At 37.0% G+C, this 25,018-nt stretch overlaps 1 protein-coding gene across 1 annotated transcript; it reads left to right on the plus strand.

The window, feature by feature from the left end:
• The first annotated feature begins 10,177 nt into the window (after positions 1-10,177).
• LOC113079127 (UPF0687 protein C20orf27 homolog) lies at positions 10,178-24,483 on the plus strand. Its single transcript, XM_026251330.1, has 6 exons — positions 10,178-10,319; positions 13,571-13,669; positions 19,008-19,144; positions 21,538-21,676; positions 22,215-22,340; positions 23,173-24,483. Exons 2-6 carry the CDS (start codon positions 13,651-13,653, stop codon positions 23,271-23,273), a joined length of 522 nt encoding a protein of 173 aa, XP_026107115.1. The 5' UTR covers positions 10,178-10,319; positions 13,571-13,650; the 3' UTR covers positions 23,274-24,483.
• Positions 24,484-25,018: the final 535 nt, after the last annotated feature.

Consider the following 25,018-nt stretch of genomic DNA (forward strand, 5'->3'; position numbering starts at 1 on the left):
AAAACCTGTCTGCCATTGTATAACAGTCTTAGTCTTCCAAATGAGTCATCAATTTGTTTAAGAATGTCCAATTTTATCAAGTCATTTACAAACATAGATTTTATTTGAATTTGGAAAACAAGACAGATTATCCTTGGCTAACTGCTTGGTCAGTCTATTTCTCAAGACTGAAGCGATGTCCCAAATAACACACTAATACATGTTGTACTCATGCAATATGTACTCAACCATGTAGTGTATGAATTATACAAACCCGATTACAAAAAAGATGGGATACTGTACAAATTGTGAGTAAAAAAAGGAATGGAATAATTTACAAATCTCATAAACTAGTTTTATTCACAATAGAATATAGATCACATATCAAATGTTGAAAGTCATGAATGTCATGCCAAATATTGTCTCATTTTGGATTTCATGAGAGCTACACATTCTAAAAAAGTTGGGACAGGTAGCAATAAGAGGCCGGAAAAGTTAAATGTACATATAAGGAACAGCTGGAGGACCGATTTGCAACTTATTAGGTCTACTGGCAACATGACTGGGTATAAAAAGATCCTCTCAGAGGGCAGTGTCTCTCAGAAGTCAAGATGGGCAGAGGATCACCAATTCGGCGAAAAATAGTGGAGCAATATCAGAAAGGAGTTTCTCAGAGAAAAATTGCATAGAGTTTGAAGTATCATCATCTACAGTGCATAATATCATCCAAAGATTCAGAGAATCTGGAACAATCTCTGTGCGTAAGGGTCAAAGCCGGAAAACCATCCTGGATGCCTGTGATCTTCGGCCCTTAAAGATGGCACTGCATCACATACAGGAATGATACTGTGATGGAAATCACAACATGGGCTCAGGAACACTTCCAGAAAGCATTGTCGTGAACACAATCCACCGTGCCATTCGCCGTTGCCGGCTAAAACTATATAAGTAAAAAAAGAAGCCATCCTAAACATGATCCAGAAAAGCAGGCATTTTCTCTGGACCAAGGCTCATTTAAAATGAACTGTGGCAAAGTGGAAAACTGTTCTGTGGTCAGACGAATCAAAATTTGTAGTTCTTTTTGGAAAACTAGAGCAACTAGAAGCCCGTATTAGTTAAGAATGGGACAACATTCCTATTCGTAAACTTGAGCAACTTGTCTCCTCAGTCCCCAGACGTTTGCAGACTGTTATAAAAAGAAGAGGGGATGCCACACAGTGGTAAACATGGCCTTGTCCCAACTTTATTTAGATGTTTTGATGTGTTGACATTTGATATGTCATCTATGTTGTATTCTGAATAAAATATTGAAATTGCAACTTCCACATCATTGCATTCTGTTTTTATTCACAATTTGTACAGTGACCCAACTTTCTTGGAATCTGGTTTTTATAAGGTTCTTTTGTCATTCATAATAGCTGAGTCTGATAGTCCCTCCCCCTTCCTTACGTAATTAAAGATGTGACTATTGAGTGCATGAAGTGTCCAACATTTCACACTTCATGATTTCGGTTATTTAAGTGCACCACCCAGCGCTGGAGCAAACACATGTACATATGAGTAGACCCTACAGAGGAGAAATGCACAGACAAGAACTTTTATACACAGGATAATTAACAAACCCAGGTGCACATAATGACTAATTAACCAAACGAGAAAAGGAACATTATAATGGAACATAGGAACAGAAATATGCACAACACAACAAAACAGGTCCGTGATCCTGCCACTGAGGTGTTTTAGCTGAGGTATCCCTGCTAAACCTAAAGTGATTTCCAAAGGACTGTCGTGCCCTCCCAGTTAAACAGGTTGAATAATGTTTTGGAGCTTCTGTTGTATTTTAATTATGTATAAATGCATGTTATTTGTGGCAGGGCGTCTCTGTATATGAAACATCGAGAGCATCTGAAACAGGAATTATTGATTTAGCTAAATAAATTGTCATCTTTATTATGGTGACATATTGTAAGTATTTAATCTAAGTACTTTATGTTGTTTTTACTTCTAGTAAATACAAGTCAACCACCTAAAGCTGTCAATTAACATTTAACATGGAACAAATAAAGATTATTAATATAAGAACAAGACAAAAATAATCAATATTATGGTACAGAAGCAACAGGCTGTGATGTATTGAAATTAAAATAGCATTTTCTGGAGGTGAAGCATGCACACGTGTTTATGTAAAAGCTGCATTATTTGGAAACTACTTCATTACAATTACAACTAAAATTTTGGCCTGTTCCTCAGACAAACCTGTCGATTGAATACAATTAAAATCACATCGTATTGGACAGACCACTACTTTAAGACATTTATGTGTAATCTGCATGAATAAAACTAAATAGAAATACAAACACGTGACTTGTTTGCTTAGGGATCTAGTGTTGGCTCCAGAGGTGTTTTTATTAGAGCAAAAAGCTAGGGAATTTCTAAAGGAATGCTTGTGGGTGGGGGGCTAATAAGAGAAAGAAAGCAAAAGTAAGATGCAGTGGGAATATATTGAGCAGTTTTAAAGCAGTGAGCATTAAAAGCGAAGTGTGGAAACAACTGACAAGACATGGATATTATATTCAGATATCCCACTGCTCTGGTAAGTTACTCCTACTGAATCTTGAAAATTTGCAGTATTCTTTGTACTGGATTTTACTATGGTACACCACAAACAGAGAGTAAAAGCATGATCAGATAAGCTGAAAATGTTAACATTTTACTTTTTATTTTAAGATTTATTTTCATAGGAAAGTGTAGAGAGGTCAGGAAGCAAGATCTGAAATCGTTTTATCATTTTACAAAAGTCATAGCTCTTTAGATTATGAATCACTTGTTAACTATTAGCGTTTCCCTCAATAAACTCCTAATAACTTTAATAATATTGATATTAATAAGGTAGTTGTCAAATATGGTCATGCAGAATAAGGAATTAATATGCACTTTTTAAGTACTATTAAAAATCCAGTATGTTAGTAATATGCTTGCTACTAAGCAACTAGTTAAAAGTGAATAGTATTTAAAATGACAGAGTATGAAAACCATATTTAAACATCTTCAAACTTATAGCAATTACAGTATAATAAGGAAAAATAAATACGGGTTGTGGGAATGTGTAGAATTTAATGAACACTACTACAATTGGGGTTATGTGTAAAGAAATTCTGTAACTTTATAATGTGCTTTAAAGGTGCAGAAGATCTACTCTGTCTTCCGGTGGACAACAGCAAATCAGAATCAGACCGAGCCATCAGATAGCGGAAATGAAAGTACGGTGAACATCTAGCTTATCCAGTTCATCCACTTGTAACTCATTGTGTTTAGTGGTTGTGTTGTACATATGTAACTGGGCGACAGAAATGTGAGACATGCGGATCCATCTGGATGCCTTTATTTAAAGACGTGGTCATGAAACAGGCATGAGTCGATACACAGCAAACAGTAAGACGAAGAGTAATCCAAAGGCTATCATGAGCCTGGGATCGGGCAAACAAAGTACAGAGAACTAGGTAAAAGAAGAATCCAAGACAGGCAGGAGATCAGGAAACAGACAGTAGCCTCTTTCACACAGTAGCCTAATACCAGTAAATTGCCGTAAAATTACCAGAACGACTTTACCGGTAAATTAAAAAATGCGCTGTTCACAAAGTCAACGACATTCCGTCTTTTTTCCGGAAAAGCTCCATTCACACATCCATTCCAAAATACCGGGTAATTCTGTGACGTCATTAATCTCTAAAAGCTGCGCTTGTATTTTTAAACATGGAGGGTAATACATGGTCAGTTTTTCTGTTGATGATTTCATTTTTGGTTTCAAACTTTATTATTCATGCAACTGCTTTTGTTACAGAGACATCATAATAGACAACTGGTTTGAATAATTATACTCACCATTAATAAAACACCCGATGCTGTCGGGAGCTGACCAATTTAGTGAAAATTGGCTTGAAAGGATTAATAGCACAATGAAGTTGCGATTGTAAATTGCAGCCTGTAAGACGCGTGACATCGCAGAAAAGGCGCGTTCACAAATGTAACCTATGTTGATCCAAATTAATATTAAATAGTCTATCAGCGCAAATAAACAGTTCTGCGTTCAAATTGAGTTCAAAAGATGTCCCAAAGCACCAGAAAAAGTAATTACCATGAATGAGGGAAATAGTAAAAATATATTTGAATAATTTACTAATAGACTAGTGTTTTCTGAGTCTGTGTCCCAAGGATGAAGTTGCCTGACTCATCATCTCCTCATTAGATGCGCCTCCTAAACGAATTATGATTGTATTGAGATTTTTTGTTGTTTGTTTTTATTATTTCGTTAAGTAGTAATTTAAAGCTTTCTATAGATATATTTATCATGTCTGTGAGGCATGTATTCGCTGAGTTTCGGTTTATTTTGTAAGCTCTCTTGTTCAAGACGTTTGTTTTCTTTATTTTATATTTATTTATTTTATATTATGATCGCGCTGGCTCCTATGTCTCAAAAAAGCGTGCTTTATCTTGCACTCTCCGCACAAAATATAGTGCACATTTATATGGGTTTAACGTTAAAACATCGTTACATGCTTGCATCGTTACTGTTTTATATCTTTAGATTTTATTTTAGACAATTAGTGATGATTTGAGAAGGCTAAACTGATTAAACATAGGCTATGTAAACTCTCTCTCTGTGCTGGCCGCTTTAAAAACAAAACATATAGGCCTGTTTAACGGTCAAAACCTGCTCCAAACATGCAAAACTGAACTATTTTAATAGCTGAAGCAGTAGTATAAGCTGTTTTGGGAGAATTGGAGAAATAGACGGGCTGAACATCCTCAAGTGAGTTGCGGGGCAAACCGAAAGTTGATGCCGAATGTCCAGCACTCTTCTTCACTGCTCCGACTTCTCGTTTGTACCCTATGTGTTTTTCCCTATGTAAAAACTAAAATAAGTTAAAAAAAAAAAAAAACGTATTATTCTTTTTTATTGTGTTCGGCATGGTGGGCCGCAAGTGATTTCATGACCACTGGTTTAGAGCTCCAGGATTTGTGGAGTAGCAGAAGGTAAGCAGGCCCGGAGTAGACGTCTTACGTCACCGCGTTCTGAACTCGTACGTGCTCATACCGGTAATTTTCCTTCTGCGTTCACACCAGGCGGCAAGGAAGTTGACCGGAAGTTGAAGTCGGCCGGGTGCCGCCATCTTGTAGCAGAACTTCACTTGCGTTAGCATCCCATTGACCTCCTATTCATTTTGGCATCACTTTGACAGCAAATAACTTTACATCTGAGGCGTTTAAAGACTCCAGTTGTCCATTATTTATTTCTAAAGATACACAACAATGTATAAAGGGCTCCATTACCTTCTATGTTACATTATGGCCCCGTAGAAACAGTTTTTGTAAAAATAGGCTAACGATTGCGTCATAATCACGCGACTCTGTCGCATTACCGTACAGACAGGAGGAGAAGCTCGCAGGCGATTAACTTAATATGGCGTACTGGCGTTACATTTTAAAATACTATACCAAATAATTAATCAGAATACTTACTCCTGCTCACTCACGACAAAGAACTCCCCGCTCAAGCTCGCTGTCTCTGCAAGATTAACGATGGCAGTTTGCACGCACAGCTACTAGAAGATTTACATCTGTCAGACAGGTTGCTGACGTCGTCAAGCTTCGTTTGAGTCTGCGCGGCAGAAACGGAAGTGCTAAAAAGAGCTAAAAAACGGGCTTCACTTGTCTCAATTGAGTTCCAATGGGGTCGCTGTGTCCATTTCTTTTAATGTCTTATGGTTCACACCGAGCAGCAACCTCGCGCTCTCTCGTGAAGCCAATAAGGAAGTGACTAAAACTGCAATTCATCGACTGGCCGCTTGAGGCTGGCTGCAGAAGAGAGTCAGTCCCATAGACTCCCCATGTTAAAATGCCCAACTTTACAGCAGAAAAAAACGTTTACAGCCTGGTTCAAATAATGATTTTGGTCTATATTGCTAATTTTGCCCTTCATGACAACTGTGAGGGGGGTGATTTTTTTTATAACTCATCCATTTAAATTATATTAAGCCTTAAAGTTCTGCATAATTAAGGGCGTGGCCACTTGAGTGACAGGTGGATTGCCGCTGCTGACAATGCCGTCGCGCTAGGTGGGCGTGGCTTCAGCAATCAGCTCCTGCCTTTTTGCCCATTTTCGATTATCCGGGAGAGTCGGGCGGTAACGCGCTGCCAAGATGGCGACGGCCCGCTCTGCACACTTTAGGCTTCAAAACCGCTATTGAGGAGTCTATGGGTGACGTCACGGACACTACGTCCATAGTTTTTTTACAGTCTATGGTTCACACACAGCAGAATTCCGGCAATTTTCTGGTAATGTTACAACTTCTCATACCCGTAAATTGCCAGAATGAATTTACCGGTATTTTTGAAAAGATCCTGTTCACACATGATCTCTTTACAGCAATTTACCAGTAATTTTCCGGAAAAGTCTGTATGTGTGAAAGGGCTGAGTGAGGCACAAAACTTCACGTGACTCACTGAACTAGACAAAACTCGGAAATGGTTCTGTAACCTTGCTTTCAGAGATGAGGTGATAAGCGCAAACAATACTCATCAGTGTGAGAGAGAGGAAGTCCATGGCTTATGCAGGGTGTGTGATGCAGCTGTGTGTGTGCGTGCAATGGATGCTGGGATATGTAGTCCCGGATGACATGCAACAGCTTGTGTAGTGTGAGAGTCAGTGTAATGGAAGGATTTTTTGAATAGAATCATTCTATAATTTATTGCAGTCTGAAACTTTAATATAATATTGAAGTTAGTCAACATGAAACCCTGTACTTTCTTAATACTAATGGTCTTAATGTGCACAAATCAGTGTATTTTAATTAACACAAAGCAAGTTTGGCTTTAATCAAAAAGCAGTACCTTGATCTTTTTAGATGACATCCCAGTCACAAATCCTCCTGAAACACGGGTGTCTGAGGACCATGAGGGGAGCAGTCCTGTACAAACCACTGTAAACTCACATTCAGGTCATTATGGTATGTAACTCTAACCCTATAAAATCAATTCCCAATCACTAAAATCAGCTCAAGTTTTTGTGATCTTGACATTATTGAATCAGTTTTACTCGATTATTTCAGATCATCCACACATCTCGCCACAGTATTCAAAATCATTCAGTGATCCTAATGAACCTGCGGAAGTGGACAAGATCAATATCATTGTCAAATGTGCTGGACGGACCATGCAAATCGACATGTTCCCACTGGAAAGAATCTCAGTTTTACTAAAGGAGGCCTGTGACCAGGCAGGGAAGAAACCAGAGAAAATGTCACTGGTTTATGAAGGTAAACAAAGCATTGATTCATTGTTCTTGATGTTGACCTGATGCACACCATGTCATTTGTATAAACTTTTATGTCACGAGTGGGCCTGCAAATCATTCATTGCTAGCCTTCTTTATTTTCAGGAAACCGTCTGGATGTGAACAAGACAGTGATCCAGTATAGACTACGAAGAAGAACCACTGTACATTTGATTCATGTCTAGAAATCATGTCTCAGGAAAAGGTTTATATTTACCATCTACAAATACACTGCATAAAACATGGTCTGAACTCAGTAACTGTATTTTTATTAGTAGTAGTAGTAGTATTCAGTCTCATGGTTTAATTGTTAAAGCTGTGTACAGTCTTAAATACATTATGTAAATACAACTAATTCTACACTGTAACCTCTGTAATGTTATTTTAACGAAATTTTTAACTTTACTTAAAAAATATATAAACATATTTTGAAAAATAAAAACGATATAAAACTGACTGAAAAACTATGAAGATATTTAGAAAATTTGCTACCGTAAATATATCAAAACTTAATTTTTGATTAGTAATATGCATTGGACTTCATTTGAGCAACTTCAAAGGTGAATTTTTCAATACTAGGGGTGGGCTTTATCTCGATATTTAAAATATATCGAGATATTTTTCAAACACGATATGGATTTTGACATATCGTATATATTGTTTATATGTCATTCTGATTGATCCACTTTGTTGTTTGCCTTCTCTGTGCTTTGAACAGAACTAGTCTCAAAAAAGGACAACTGGCTCATTATATGGTGATATTTCAGTTTTAAGGCGTCGGGACGAACAGCAGACAGATTTCTACTTTAGGGCGCTATGATTTCCGCGATGCAGAAAACGCAGACGGAATCCAGTCATAAAAACGGAATTTACAGTTTAATGTGAAATGTCACGGAATTTGTCAAATTTTGAATTAATTAATCAAAAGTCGGTCATTGCTCTCACATCAAATCGCGATATGAATTAATATCTGTAAATATTAAGCCGGAAAAGTCTATTTAAATATGAATCCTGCGTGTCTCTGTTAATGAATCGCGAAGAAGCACGGCTTCATTAATTACACACTGACGCGCGCGTGACGCTCGTGGTGATTTCATCTTCTGTCGTCTCACTAAATTAGGACATAAACACATAAACAACATCTCCAGAACTGATCCAAGAGACACTTCTTGAGCATTTGACTGTTTGATTTTAGTAAAACTAGCGTCATATCACATCATAAACTGTAGTATCGCATACACAGAACTGTAACGGTACGGTAACCCGTCAAAATAAAAGTCTGGTTTAGTTTAAAGACAAGTAGCCTATTTGCCAGAAATCTATTACTATTGTTCAGCAGAATGTACATAGTCATATACATGTCATTTCTGCACACTGAGTGCTCTCTCCTCCACATCATGAGTAGACATTAGTTTGTTTTACTACTCGGTCCGAATCAGTCTTCTAAAGTGTTTTTGAAAAATGTCTTGCCCCTCCTTTAGTTTAGATTGATAGCTTTCAGTCACGTGACTGGCTTGAAGACCCTGGAGGGCATAATTAGGGAAATTAACTTTTTTGTCCACTGGCCACTGTGTCTGGTGGATTTCAAAATCTGCCAGCCACTCAATGTTTTTAACCGACAATGTGTAACTGCATGTGAAAATTAATACTATAAGATCTAATCAGTTTATTTTATCTCAAGTCTCAATGAAATAATGACATGTTCTCTTTCAGTGATGCTCAAAAATACTGCCTATCTAGGCAGCTTATAGGTTTTGAAACAGCCGGCTCGCTGAAGTAGCTCATTCTCTCTACTCCGTATGTTATAGCTAGAGATGCGCCGAACGAGGCTTTTACAACAAACTGCGCTGATGCTTCGAAGCTTTTGATACAGTTCTCTCCTCCGCCGCCATCTGGTGCTCAATACGAATACTGTATCATTTAGATGTTTTGTTCATTGGGATGTCATTGTAAGGATTTAATTGTCTGGATCTGTCAGACCACAGATTTTTTCCTCTTTATCTAGCAGAAAAGACAACATTATGTGATGGGGACATAGTCCTCAGGCCGGACTTAAGCACAAAGACATGATGCTGAGAAAGAATAGATCTCTTATTGATCCTGATTTTATAATTGAAACTTACAGTATTTGAGTGTACTGAAACATACTACTCATTTAGAGTTTGAGTTGACTTTTCTGTGTGTGTGTGTGTGTGTGTGTGATCTGAGAGCAGCGTTTGATTTTGAGTCCAAGTGAAATGGTTTTACAGTGATTGCTTTATTTAGATGGAAGAGTCCGAGGTTTCGTGAATTTAGTTTGAGTATTTGGATTTGTGTTAAAAGTTCTGAGTAAATGAGAGATGGCTTCAAGAAATGTGTTTTAGAAAATCAGAAAAACTGTAATTTTTTAATATTTATTTATTTATTTTATTTATTTTTTTGATGTGAGCTGTTGACAACAGAGGATGGCGTTTACAAGCAGCAAAAAAGTTTGTTGTTATGCAAGTGTCCTTTTTTATAGTTTTTGGGAACACTAATTAATTTTCATCCAGTCAACATACATTCACACGCCATTATTTTTAATAGTAGTACTATAATTAACAACGATAGATTAGACAACGATTAGATTTATATTCATGCAAAATAAAAAAAAAGGATACGACCAATTCATGATTTACTGGTGTAACCTGCAGAAAAGACCACTGAACGACAGCGAGAATCAGTGAGCGAATCATTTTGGTGAGTTGACTCAAATGACTCGAGTTGCTGAGGTGAATCAAAAGTCCAAAACGCACACTCAAACACCCTCACATGCGCTGTGCACATCCAGACAGAACAGAAACCACGTGATTAACGCGGAACTTGTAGCCCCCGAGTGAATATTAAATCGAGAGCAGTCGCTCGCAGAGCAGTGCCTGGCCGGTTCTGACTGAAGCTTTGGGTCGAGCGGTTCTGCTTCTGGTTCATTCCTGGAGCATTTTTCTACACGCGATTCTAGACTGAAATATACAAGAATCAACGAGAATAGGTGAGTATATTTCAAGCCATTGCTTTTGAGAACGATCGATGGTACATAAGTTTGTGCACGACTATTAGAAGATGACTCGAGAAGATCCATGCATTGTGTCTATTTTATCGGATCTGCTTTTAACGCGTTGGAAGTCTGCATTTCATTGTTTTAATGTCTGTGGAATATAGATCTACAGTCGTTCAAGTCTCAAATGCCTTTGAACAGTCTCCAGACATTGCTTTCTCAACACCAGACAGAATGTGAAGGCTTCATTAAGATATTTTGTAATGCAACATACTGAATAGCATTGAAAAGAGCTATAGAGGGTGCATTTGGAACCTGTCAGTCCAGGTTAGGGCTCAGTTACTTGCCTCAGGAAAATTACAGTGAACCATTAGTGAAGAATGCATGATAACAGGCCACAGCAGATGCTTCTGGGGTTTCTGTGTTTTTTCCAGATGGTTTTCAGGGTTAGGATGCATGTTGAATATGTTTCAGTTCTAAAGGTTTTGACATGAACATAAATGTCCTTGTTATATCAGTCCGTATGAGACAGTTGACCCAGTTTTATCTCCCTCTGTGTCTTGTTAGTACAGACTGGAACTGGTTCATATCTGTTGCTTCACTTCAGTTGTCACTTCAGCCAAAGTGTGTGATGTAGAGATGGAGGGGAATCTGTGTGATTTGACAGAGATTAGATTTCTGGTTATGATGTAGTGAAGAAATGAAGGGATTATAACCTGAGAAACTGCATTATTTCTGCCCTTCTCACTCTGAATTGATTTAGTCGTTTGTGGAAGGAAACAGAACTGAGAAAGAGAATGAAAGTGTGTGTTTTTTTTCAGGGCACGCCCAACCACAGCTGCAAGGATTGTACTGTAAAATGAACAAGATATTTTTTTCTACAACTGTCCTACCCACTCCCAAGTCTTCACATCTTCAGTTTCAGTTGCTTTTGCTATAACGTATAATATTAAAGTAAATGGACTGCATGTATTTGTGCAGCTTGGAATTTGCAACCAAATTTAATACAAAAAAATAAAAAATAATAATAATTTAGCATTTGAGGCATAAAATTAGTTAAAAGTTTATAGTGCACATAGTTGCATTTCGTGCACAAAAATGGTAATTCCATTTAGCAGATAAGAAAATTGTCGATGCATTTGATGCACACAAAATATTTTTAGCATTTAGTGCACAAAATGTGTTTATTGCACAAAAATGTTTTTTTAATTTGGCACACAAAATTAGTAATATAATTTAGTGGACAAATTAGTTATTGGTGCACAAAGTTAGGCAATTAGTGCACAAATGTTTTAGTTATTGCATTGGTGCACAAAAAAATAAGTGCACATAGTTTACCTATGGGTCTGCACCAAATGCAATAATTACATTTGTATATGTTTAGAAGAAAATGTGATGGTGTTTGGTTGTGCATAACCCACTGCTATAGAGTCGGGGTGTTGCTAGGGTATTCTGAGTTGTTGCTAGGTGGTTACTTCCTTGGCCAAATTAAAAGAGCCCTTCCACTCCATGATGATTATCTTTTTCATGCAAGTCTGACATGATTTGATACTTACAATTATAGTTTTGGTCAGGTCACTAACCCTAGCATGAGCAAAAGAAATAGGGATGCTCTTTTAGAAAGCATCACTTATGGCTGTTGTACACCATATCGTCTGCACTTTCCTTATCTTTCATTATTGAGATAAACAGACAGGGACAGTCGCTCTCAAATTGCTAGAATAGCAATGAGAATGATTTTGCTTTTATGTTGTCCTGTGCTGAATGTCTGCTGCGATTATGATCTGAGCTTTCTGCCATTTTAATTACGTTATCAAGCTTTCTCCTCGCCGATATGCATTTAACATACGACATCAGGCTCTTGCGGTATGTTTTTGATTTGAAAGTAGAGTGGATGGGCTTTACTGAACAGTAATAGACAGGTCTGATTCTCTTGCAGTAGACGCTTGTGATTAGGTGAGCTCCATGTATGAATGTGTGTGTCTTAGCTCCCGAGTTAATTAGAAAAAGTCCCTGCATACTCGTTCGTCCCAGTCTCAGCGCTTCTCTAATGAGTTGCAGAAAGATGAGCTCAGATAAAAGTACAGTCACCATCCAGAGGAAGAAGGGAGATTGATAAAACACAAAGACTAAAACTTAAAATTGCTGACTCTTCAAACAGCACTTGAAAGTTGGAAGTCATTAATTCACATCCGAATGCACTGAATGCATAACATCCCATCTGCTGATATGCCTTCATCTCGGCGGTGTTTGAGGTCTGGATTTGAGCCTTGAGCGGTCTAATCTTGGGCTTAGTCTGGTCTCATGGGGTCTAGTATTGGTGGGTCTCATTACTCAGTGTCCTAGTGTGGATCTGAGTCTCAGCTTATAGTCTATGACACTATTTCCAGTGTATTAAAGCTGATAATGACCTCAGACACTTGCTGGCATGTTATCTTGGCATTATAGAGAATTAGTTGCAGAATTTTGTGCTCAAAAATTATTGCTTTTCGTTTACAAAAAATAGTTATTGCTTTTGGTGCACAAAAATAGTTATAGCATTTGATGCACGAAAAATAGCTATTGCATGTAATGCACAAAAAATATTTATTTGGTGCACAACCAATTAGTTATTGCATTTAATGCACGGAAAATAGTAATTTGGTGGACCAAAAATGGGTTGTTGCATTTGGTGCACACACAAAAAAAAAGAGAGCGAAAGAGAACAATATAAGATTTGTTTATTTATTTTGAGGGGAAATATTGCTAAAGGTTACATTTTTGACCATTTGTGTAAGACAAAATATATTTTATTTATTTTGAAAGTTGCCCTCATAATTCACTTTTAATGCTTATTTTGCTTGTGCCTCAAGTGGTCTATCTAAGGTTTTGCATTGGTCTGGGAGGGTCTCCTCTTGACTCTGTTGAAAGAAATTACTTTGAAATGGATGACGAATCCTAAGAAGAACTCAGTGATGCTTTAATCCAGCTCTCTCAGAGTGTTTTCCTTCATAATTCTCCGCTCTGGGGTGTCTGTCCTGTTGCATTATGGTTAGTACAGCTGGCTCAGTTCACTGTGTGTCATGGCAACATGTGGCGTTTTAACAAACATAATGAGAACCTCTTAACTGTGTTAAGAGTATGATTTTTTTCCCCCTCTCTACATAATTCTTGTTTTCTTTCTACATCCGCTCTCTCTGTATGTCTTGCACTATCAGCTTCTTTTTAATGATTCCTTTTTTTGTGGTTCTCTTTCTGTTTCTCAGGGTTGTTTTGAGGTCAGATGCTATCTACGATGAGACCTTAACTGACGCTTTCCTTGAGTTTGGTGTCAATTGTTGCTAGAATGGCCACTGCTAAGAAAGGTACGTCCAACCTTCACAACTAAACTTGATCATTTTGCAAGGGTTTTGGATGCATAATCGACAAAATATGACCTGTGAGTGTTTCCTTTTTCTTTTTTTGTGTAAAGAAACATGCTTCCTGTGCCATACGTCACATACAATATATACTGTACTACTGCAGAACAACAGATATGAACATTATCATGAATTATTAGTGGTGCTTGTATGGCAAATATCACTCTTACTACTATTCTACTGACCTTACAACGCTATATATATATATATATATATATATAGCGTTGTAATTTTTTATTTTTGTTCAAAAGAAGTAGGATTTTCAATAAAAAATGTTTGATGGAAATTATTGTTTTTATTCAGAAAGGATGCATTAAATTGATCAAAAGTGACAGTAAAGACTTTATACATTTATGGTGTTTCCACAAAAATATGAAGCAGCACATTTTGTACATGTTCAGTGTCACTGTTTTTACTGTATTTTGAAAAGCTTCTTTTTAAAACATCCGAAAAATGTACCAACCCCAAACTAAAAAAAAAGAAAACTCACAAAGAGCTGCTTTTTAATAATAATCTCACCACACTTGAACTTCAGTCTGTTTCTCACGAGTTCTGACAACCTGCGGCTTTTCCATTCTCAGGATTCAGGAATGAGATTTCGAGTGATTTTAATAAAGCTAAAATAATAATCAATTCTTGCTCAGTCGGTGGTGACTCAGCAGTTGCAAAACAAGTGGGCTGTTTCTTATTATCAGGAAATGTGCAAGATCTTGTCTGTTTTCACATCTGCCTTTCCAGATCCGTCGGAAAAACTCCCCAAAGATAAAGACGGTATTCTTTCATTCCACTATTTATTGTGGGAATCAATCTGCCTCTCTCGCCTCTAGTTATTGTCTGAAGGCACAAAGATGGCCTCCATTTTTGATTCTGTTTACGAATGCGATAAAGTTTCATTTTGGATGAAGGCAGAGAGTCTGTTGTTGCAGCAGCTCCAGCTCAGACAGCTGTGCAACATTCACAAAGCATCTTCCCATCACCGGCTGTGTCGTTGAATATTAAAGCACGAAAACTGACCCCAGAACAGCTTTTTGCAAATGCTTATTTCCACAAGCCGGTTCTCAGAGGCCAGATTTCTTGTTGTTGCCATGGTGACTGTGTGAAGTTTTAGATGAGGTTCATAAAATGTAGTGCCTCTACATCACCGCCAGGCATTCGTTTAACATCTCTACTCCCAGCCAGACTGCAGCATTTCAGATTGGTTTCAAAGAACAGATTGAGGTTCAGGCTCAAAGAGTCACATCTGGAAAACATTAATGACTCAATATACTCCAGGATCACTCTGATGATCACTCGGAGGAATACAGATCTTAAGTTAAGATCTTATATTATTATTTTATTTTTTCAGGAGACACTTTTATTTGCTGATACTTTGATATGCATGTTCATATATGCTGTTTTTGATATTCTATATTTAATATAGGGTTATAAAAAGGACAACTGAACCATTACCCCATTCATCTCAATGGCAAAAAGTGACCTGTTTTGTTTTGCTTTTTGTTTTATTATTTCTTGCAGTTTTTACATTCTTCTTTTCTGTGTAAGTAATTTGTTTGCTTTAGATTCTTGCTTTAAAAATAAAGCTTTTTATTAATCATTATTATTATTATTATTATTATTATTATTAATAGCAGTACTAAAAAAATAATTGAATCTGTTTTTCTAGCTTATGTAGAGTTCCACGGATGCTGAAGCCTTTATTATTATTATTTCTTTTTTTTTATATGATTTATATTTATGTATTTTAGATTTGTTTTTAATTTAGTCATGTTTTTATGTGCATGTTTTCTCTGTAAGCACACTGAGAAGTTTGCTTTAAATGCTTTAATTTATTATTATTATTATTATTTCATGCTTTTTGCCAAATATATGGCACTGGTAAAACATTTCCTATTATTTATTAAGTTGTTTTGACATTGCATATCAGGATAACCACTAGTGAAACGTCTATGTTCTTGTGACGCATTTTCAACACGATTCTCAGGCGTATGGGTCTCAGACGTGGGTCATAAAGACCCGAAAGTCATGGACATAAATACATAAACTCGTCAGGCTCTGCTGGTGTGGTGATGTAGTACTCATAGGTCATAAAATGTAAACGACTACATGTGTGTCCATCCTAATCCCAGATCTCTGCTCCAGGTCGTGAGAGTGTTTATAGTGCTCTACATTGGCCGAACGGTTGGAGTCACATAACCTCTGTAATGAGGCCAATAATGTAGACACTCCTGCACAAATGCTGTCCCGTCCCAGCTCACATTACATCATGTGTAATTTTAGCTCAGTAGCCATCTCTTCAAATATACTCATCCTAAAATTGCATGTGCTGATCTTGTTTATATTTTACACTTTGCATTGCACAATGCTTTTATAACATAATGCTCTTCATTTGTAGCACGCTTTAGATGAAAGCATCTGCCAAACGAATAAATGCAATGTTTATCGAACATAAACCTTGAAATATCTAGTCAATACTCTCATCTTTCACTTGTTTTTATAACTCCTGTTCTTTTCACACGATGTTCTCTGAATTTCAAAAGTCATTTATTTGTATTCATAGCGCAGGGATCTAAAGAGTCCCTGATGTAATCTGCAGTCTGTCAGTGGCCGCTTATTTCAGTCCACGGGTCCCCAGGGCCGACGCTGTGCCCTGGATTAGCTTTATCTGACACACATAGTGCTAATGTCTGTAATATCACAATCTTATATTGTGGCTGCTGTTATTGTTGCTCATATTTTGGTTTAGTGATCTGAAACTCTGAACACACATCCTGCAGTTGTGTCCGTGCAGTCATGTGGCTTTTTGGCAAGCTGTTAAATTACTATTTGAGTCATATCCAGATATTAGAATAGCATGGAAATGAGTTTTAGACTTTGAAGGATGATAAACCTGGAGCTCAAAACCCTCCACTTGTATCAACAAGATTAGCATCTTTGTGAAATGCTCATTTAATTTAGATTTAAAGTAGAAGTTAAGTTCACACAGAAAGGGAAATTAAGTGTGACATCTTATCTCCAAAATGCAATAAAATCAAGTTTTATTTGCAGAGGCTTTGATCAGACATGGAGGACTTTAGAGTGAAAATGAAGGACAAATCTCCACAGTTTGTTTTCATTACAGTGGACCAGATGTGAGCGTTTAGATTCTGTTCAGATGTTTGGCATTAAATGTAACAGCAGATTTCGATTTTTAAAATAAATGCTGTTTGAACTGTTCAGACTGTCTATTCATTGAAACATGTATATTTTCACAAACATATGAAGCAGCACAACAGTTTTTTCAGCACTGATAATAATCAGAAATGTTTCTTGAGCAGCAAATCAGTATATTAGAATGATTTCTGAAGATCATGTGACACTGAAGACTGGAGAGTAATGATGCTGAAAATACAGCTGTGCATCTCAGAAATAAATGACATTTTTAAAAATATATTCACAAAGGAAATGGTTATTTGAAATTGTAATTATATTTCACAATATTACGGTTTTGTCATCCAATAAATGCAGCCTGTGAGCAGTAGAGACTTCTCTCAAAAATATCCCTAAACTTTTAAAGGATGTGCGTGAAGAAGTTAATACTTGGTTTCCCTAACCTAGACGTACCTGTACCCTGATCCTGCACCACAAATGGACTTTAAATGAAGAATTAGCATTGATCATGCACTTCAGTTTGATCTGTGTCTGAGAAATGTACCCCTGAGGCCCTGATTACTTGCTTTATTAAATCAGACTGTTAAAGAGAACAGCCTGGAAGAACATTGCAAGAGATTCTCTTTCTTTTAGCTTTGATATTTTTAGTTCTGGTGCTTTAATTAGCACTTTGAATGTGCTGTACGTGTTCGACAGCTTGCACAGTAAAAGCTGTAAAGTATTTTAATAAATAATTACAGTTTTAAAAGACTCTTATATTCTTGTTCCATTTTGTTGTGCTCTATCTAGCTCTTTTTGAATGCATCTTACAAAAACCTTTCCTAAAACCACATCAAGTGAACCTGAAACCAGTTTTTTCAGTGAATAAATCCTGTGGGAAAGAAAGAATAAAAATAAAAACAGCCATATCAGTTATGTTAGGCTCAAAACATACTCCGCATTAGCCAAGCATTCATATCTGCATACTAGTCATATCCTGTTGTCAGCATTTATTTTTTAATTCTTTTTAGGTGCTTGTTTGATCCAAAGCTTCAAGGAATCGTTCAGCCAAAACATTTACTCATCCTCAGGCCACCCAAAATGAGTTTGTTCTTCCTCAGATTTGGAGAAATGTAGCATTACATCACTTGCTCACCAATGGATGCTCTGCAGTGAATGGGTGCCGTCAAAATGAGAGTCCAAACAGATGATAAAAACATTACAATAATCCACACTACTACAGTGCATCAGTCAACATCTTGTGAAGTGAAAAGTTGCATGTTTGTAAGAAACAAATACATTTTCAACTTTAAACCATCCCTTTCAGCTAAACTATGAGTCTAAAGACAAGACCATCCTCTGTTATCTCTCACATCCAAAGGCACCCACATTATTTTTCAGAGCTGTTTTGGTGTGCTTTCACTTTTTAAACGGTGCTTTGCAGATTTCTCCAGATGACTTTTTCACTGGAAGATGCATTATTTTGGATAGAGGACTTTTGAAATTAAAAATAATTCATTAAAAATTAAAAACCGCTTACTGATGGATTTGTTTCTTTATAAACATGCAGCTTTTCACTTCTCAAGTCATTAACTGATGGACTGGAGCGATGTGGATTATTGTGATGTTTTTATCAGCTGTTTGGAGTCTCATTCTGACGGCACCCATTCACTACAGAGCATCCATTGGTGAGCAAGTGATGTAATGCTACATTTCTCCACAACTCTGTTCTAATCGATAAACAAACTCAAACTCAAACTGAGGGTCAATATGTTTTTCAGCAAGCTTTCATTTTTGGTTGACCTTTATTTTTAAAGCCTGTAAGACCTTGAAGTCATTTGGGTTATTGACCACATCTGTACAATTTATTCCTACTGATCCAAAGTGTTTAAAACTGATTTGGTTTTGTATTCATTGCAGTTTATGCCTTTTTAAACTGAAGCTGGTAAATTCAATGCACTGACTAATGTAAGGCCACGTTTGCTATAACCTTCTTTGAGTGAAGAAATGAAAACATTTTCAGGTGTCAGCTTGATTTGAATAATTTCAGCTTGCAGAACATTTATCATTCAGAGACTCACAATCTGGATGTGTGTAAACCTGCGGTGGGTGTGTAATTAGCTCAGCTGTAAGCGCTTTTCTTTTGTTGCTCCTGCAGCGTCGTCTAAGACGGGGGGCGTTCGCTTCGCTGAGGAATCCTCTGAAGCCGCTCACTCTCATGTGCATTTTGACGAGAAACTGCACGACTCCGTTGTGATGGTGATACCCGAATCAAACGGAAACTTCCTGGTTAAGGTGAGAGCTAATTAAATATCTGGAATCATTCATTAGCTTAATTTGAAGGTCTTCAGTCACGAATATTACAGGAAGAACATTGAACATTGATTTTATCTTCAGCTTCTTCCTTCCGTCAGCATGTTCTACTTGACTTCTAGCCTTGTTATTAAGTGAAGAGACAGTGACAGAACTCATGCCAGGAGCCATTCCAGCTGTATCTGGGATTTCAAGAGGAAAAACAGGATCAGGAAATGACACAAGCCAGACTTGCACATGAGCAGCACGGGTCAATATGTCAGAGCATATGTGCGCTGACCGCTAGACCACAGCTTTGACCAAAGGTTTTTTTTTGTGCAATGCATTGCCACCAAGCTTCTCACTAAGACAAACTCTTTGAAAAAATACCCTTTACTTTTAAGCTGTGCAACTCATTTTGCAATGTGTGAAGCTGAATGATATCTCAAACCATGAGCAGATGTTACTTTTCTAAGTGATCAGGCTTAGTTTTTTAGAACACCTTTCATGGATGGATGGATGGAACAGTGCATAGAATGAATGATGGATGGATGGATGGATGGAACAATGGATGGATGAAAGAAATACGAATGGATGTGATGAACAAAAAATGGATGGATGGAATGAAGGATGGATGGATGATAGAAAGAACAGTGGATGGATAGAATGGTAGATTAATGGATGACAGAAAGAATGGATAGAATGATGTATAAAACAATGGATGCATAGAACAAAGGATGGATGGATGAATGTATAAAATGATGATAGAACAAAAGGATGGATAGAATGATGGATGGATGAATGAAAGGATGATGGATAGAATGTTGGATGGATCAAACTATGGATGACGGAATGATGCATGGATCGAAGAATGGATGGATAGAATGTTGGATGATAGGAAGAACAAGGGATGTACAGAATGATGGATGGATGGATGATAGATAGAATGATGGATGATGGATGGAACAAACAATGGATGGATGAAACAATGTTTAGAACAATGGATGCGTAGAAAAAGGGATGGATGGAACGATGGATGGATGGATATATATATATATATATATATATATATATATATATATATATATTTAGTTAATAAAATTTTAGCACATTGCATAATCAAAGCATTATGCTTTAGTCTTTCAAATATAATTCTTACATTTATATACTTTTGTAGTGTTTTTTTTAAAGTTTATTTGTATTTGTTTCATATCTTTATTTTATTTGTATTTTTGTACTTTTGTTTACTATAATGTAATTGCCATGAATCAGTGTGTGTTTGTTTGTTCATGTAAAAAGGAATGTGTGTTATGAAAGTAAACGGGGCCTAGTTTGATATCATGTCGACTCGTAACATGTTTTAATAGTTTACTGAAGCTCCACTCTCACAAGTTGCTTGTTGTTGTTGTGAGAACAGTGACTTTTTGAACATATTTGATGGCACAGAGACTCAGTGTTTGCGATCCTCCTACTCTCAAATATCTAAGAGACAAGATACACAATCATGCTTGCGTTCAGTCTGCAGCAGGGGTCATATTCTCTGACTCTCTTCACTGCAGATGTCTCTCTCAAACTGCCCTGTTACTGTTACTGCCCCGTGCTGCAGTATATAAACACCTGTACCTCTGGACTGTCTGTTCTGTTCGATCAGAGGGTTTTTGATGAGGGCTCTGGTCAGATAAGACATAATTTGATTCTGTCATCCTTCATTGAGACCCAGATGCAGTTTGACGTTTCCTGGCATGCGTTCTGTCACTTCTCAAGTCCCCTTTGTTTTTATTTCAAAACATCATCCTGATTTCCTTCCTTGGTTAGTAAGATCTTTAAGTAATTAACTTTATATCCGACAGATTTTCAGTTACATCAGTGGATCATATAATGGATTATAGAATAGATTTTGAATGTCTTTCATGCTCCTAAAATGAAGATCTTTCATAAAATTATATATGAGATAAATTATATTACAAGCTATTTGAATTTCATCATGTTTTTTAATAATTTAAATCATCGGTATCTATATATATTTATATAATTTATTATTATTTCAAATGGTAGGCTTTGTTGGGTTACTAAGCCAACTATGATCGTATAAATTATTGTTTGACTCTAAATGAATTGTATGAAGTTGACTATGATTTCATTAATGATATCGGCAATCAACCATGATTCATGAATGAAAGTCAACTAGGGATTCATAAATAAGTAAACCATAATCCATACAATGATTTCATCACTCTGCTAAGATTTTATTAACATCATTCATCACAGTAAACTATGATCTCCGATAAAGTGCAAACAACAGACTGACTTCTAATTCTGGTGTCTCATAAATCTCATATAATCATAGACCTGCTGACAGCCAACCATAAGCTCTCTGCTTCTCTCCATCTCCTCAGGTGGGCTTCCTGAAAACACAGCACCGATATGAGATCGTGTTCACACTGCCGGAGATGCCAGAGCTCGGGAAAGACGTGTGTCCTGCCCCCATCCCCAATCCTCACCTCCGTATCACTAACTTAACTCCGTCCTCAGATGGTACGTCCCATCGCTCGAGGTTCAACCCTCTGACCCCAGACAGCTGAACATACTGATGAAGACTTGAGTGACTTCTAAGTGATTCCCAAAAATTTGACCCTTTCCCATTTTTAAGTGTAACTTAACTCTTCAAATCCTTTAGGCATATTGAAAACCTTAAATTAGCTGCTATCCAACTTTTTCTTCCCGTAAAAATGGGTGTGAACATTTGTAAATTCTATGTGTCTGGCTTCTAGTCTCTTCCACATCCAGCTGTTTTTAGCTGCTTGATGCTGTTGTTATGCTGCTTGGTATTGAAAATCGGTGTCTTACCATATTATTTTAATGTATTATCTTAATTGTGAACACGCACTGATTTTAAGTGTAAACAGATCATTTTTGTGCGAGATGCTTACAGTCTAATCAAATGAGCCTGTTTTAAAAAAAATAGTGGAGTGTTCCTTTAAGGCATTTTCCATTGCCTAGGTGCTTAGATTGTGTAGACGAATCTTTAGATGATTGTATAAATGACGTTTTGTTGTTGACTCCTTGTCTACAGGAGGTCTGAGGGTGACATGTGAATATATGGCCCATCAGGAGGGAGTGATGTGTGAGGAGGTGCAGATTCTTAGTGAGAGCAAAGAGGATTCAAGCGTGAAGGTTAAAGTTCATGCTCGTGTCATGGGTAAGTGACAGCATTTTTATTAGTATCCTGGCAATTTCGTAGAGTTATAGTTGTTGAGACATTTTGGGGTGATATTTAATTACAATCTTGAATGATATGCTGAATGAAGGAGATCAGTTGTCAGGTTATTTGCTGCCCTCTACTGGTGTTTTTATGTAAAACTGATTAAAGGGATATTTCAGGTAAACTCATCTGCAGTATGTGGCATAATGTTCATCCCCACAAAAATAACTTCTTGTCCCTTATTGCTTTTCGCAAGATTTTTGCCATTTTTGAAGAAAAGGAAGAACAGAGACAATATTTTGATATTCACAGATGCACTCAGCCTATCTTGTACCGATCACGGCATTTTAAAAGTTAAAATAATAGTTTACTCAAACATGAAAACGTGCTGAAAATGTACTCACCCTCAGGCCATCAAAGATGTAGATGAATTTGTTTCTATATCAGATTTGGAGAAATGCAGCATTGCATCCCTTGCTCATCAATGGATGCTCTGCAGTGAATGGGTGCCGTCAGAAAGATAGTCCAAACAGCTGATAAAAACGTAACAATAATCCACAAGTAATCCAGTGGATTATTGTGATGTTTTTATCAGATGTTTGGACTCTCATTCTGACGGCACCCATTCACTGCAGAGCATCCATTTGTGAGCAAGTGGTGCAATGCTTGTTCTGAGGAAGAAACCAAGTCATCTTGGATTGCCTGATGGTGAGTACATTAAGATAATTTTCATTTTTGGGTGAACTATTCCTTTAAAACAGTGTGTTCTGTGCACTGATGATGCTGTCCATACAGAGTTTAACTTGTGACTTGTTTAATTCTCTGTCAGACCGTCATCACGGGACTCCGATGCTGCTGGAAGGTGTGCGCTGCATAGGAGCAGAACTCGAGTACGACTCCGAGCAGAGCGACTGGCAAGGCTTCGACTAAATGCTTGAACCTCACAGACTTCCCAATCACTGACAGAATATTCCAGACTGTTGTCAGCGTCACTGCTTTCTGCTCGCAGCGTTTGGAAACAAACTGTGGTTACTAGCTTGTTTGTACTGTAACATTGGAATGCAGGAATGATCTGTCGTTTACTATAGCTCTCTGTGATTTGTCGTTTTTCAGGTTTGGATAAAAACAAAACAATCAAATCGTGTCAATCTCAGTGTCATGGTGAATGTTTCTTTTAGATAAAAACAAATATAATATGGTATTATGTCTGTATTTCTGCAATTTCTCGCTCTAATCTGATGTGATTTTAAGGTTTCTAAACCAATTCTTTGAATGATGCTTGTGCTCAGTGTGAATCAGCCTCTTGTTTGCACCAGTAGGAGGCACTGCTGACCACAAAATCAATCTTACATGTTTCACATTGAACTTTGTTGGCATCTTGGCTTTAAAGGTTGAATGTTTTGAAATCTACCGAAATAATTTAGTCAGAATCATTTAGATCCAGCAAATGTTGGAGATGTTGTCTGCCCTGATAGATTTTTAACAAGATCATCACATTAAGGGCTGTTCATTCATCTTTTATGTGTAACATTGGTCTGTTTTGTCGAGCAAAAGTGCCTGAAATCATGTACATCGATAGTTTATTTTATTGATGCCAGCATGTAAATCGAGCCATTCATTACACATTGAATGTTGGCAGCCTTATTCCAGCATAGTATTGTATGTCTATTCTTAACTCAACATAACTGCTATTATGAGGTCTCTGGATCTCTCTGTCCTTTCAAACTGAAATTTTAAATAATTTCTACCAGAGCAAATAATTTTGATGGTTTTCACTGTTGACGACTTGTCTCTTTCTGTATTTTTTTTTTGTACTCTCAAGCAAATAAAATTAACTTCTTGTTTCAAAATGCTTTTATGATCATGCACTGAACAGCCACTAGTGGTCAGTGTACTCTAAATAATGAACATATTCACAGTTCCAGGAATATAAGGGCTTGGACTTTTGGTTGCTGTATTGGTAACCGAATAAACCCACGTTTGATAATGCGTGATAATCAAGTAAATGATGACCATACAAATGTATTAATGTCCACTAATCAATTGTCCTGCAGAAGATTTTGATGAAATCAGAAAAACTTGTGATTGTGATCTGACTGGTGAGATTTTATTTCATTTTAAAGAAGGCTAAAGGTAGTTGAAAACCTTATGCTATTTCTTAGAAACTTCATTTCGATCTTACTTTCAAATAATTCTGAAATGTAGCATCATATATTTACATAATGTATATGTATGTATAAAAAAAATAAATGCATCATGCATTCCTCATCCATATTTTCTGTAACCAACATGAAATTAATTTAAGGTTACTGTCATTCTAGAGAGAGTTGTAGCAATTCATCTCGTGTTCAATAATGATAAAGTACGCTCCATATTTTATAGCGAACCCAAATCAGCTCGTCAAGGTTTGTGTTTAGTGTGTGTCAGGAGGATCTCCTCCTCCGGGCACAGTATTGTCTCTATGCCCGAGTGTCACTACCTTTGTGTGTCACTGCGACATCTGACACTGATGGACCGAAGCAGAAAACTCTGCTCAAAGCCAATTGAACCCTGCTATAATACAGTTTTGTGAAGATGTGGCAGCTTCCTCACGACACTGCCACATGTTCACAGATGTGAGAGCATGCGATGCAGCTGGTTTGAACATGTTTTCAAACTCGTATTGATAGGAACCA

Source organism: Carassius auratus, unplaced genomic scaffold, assembly GCF_003368295.1.
Source record: "Carassius auratus strain Wakin unplaced genomic scaffold, ASM336829v1 scaf_tig00027223, whole genome shotgun sequence".
Taxonomy (NCBI): domain Eukaryota; kingdom Metazoa; phylum Chordata; class Actinopteri; order Cypriniformes; family Cyprinidae; genus Carassius; species Carassius auratus.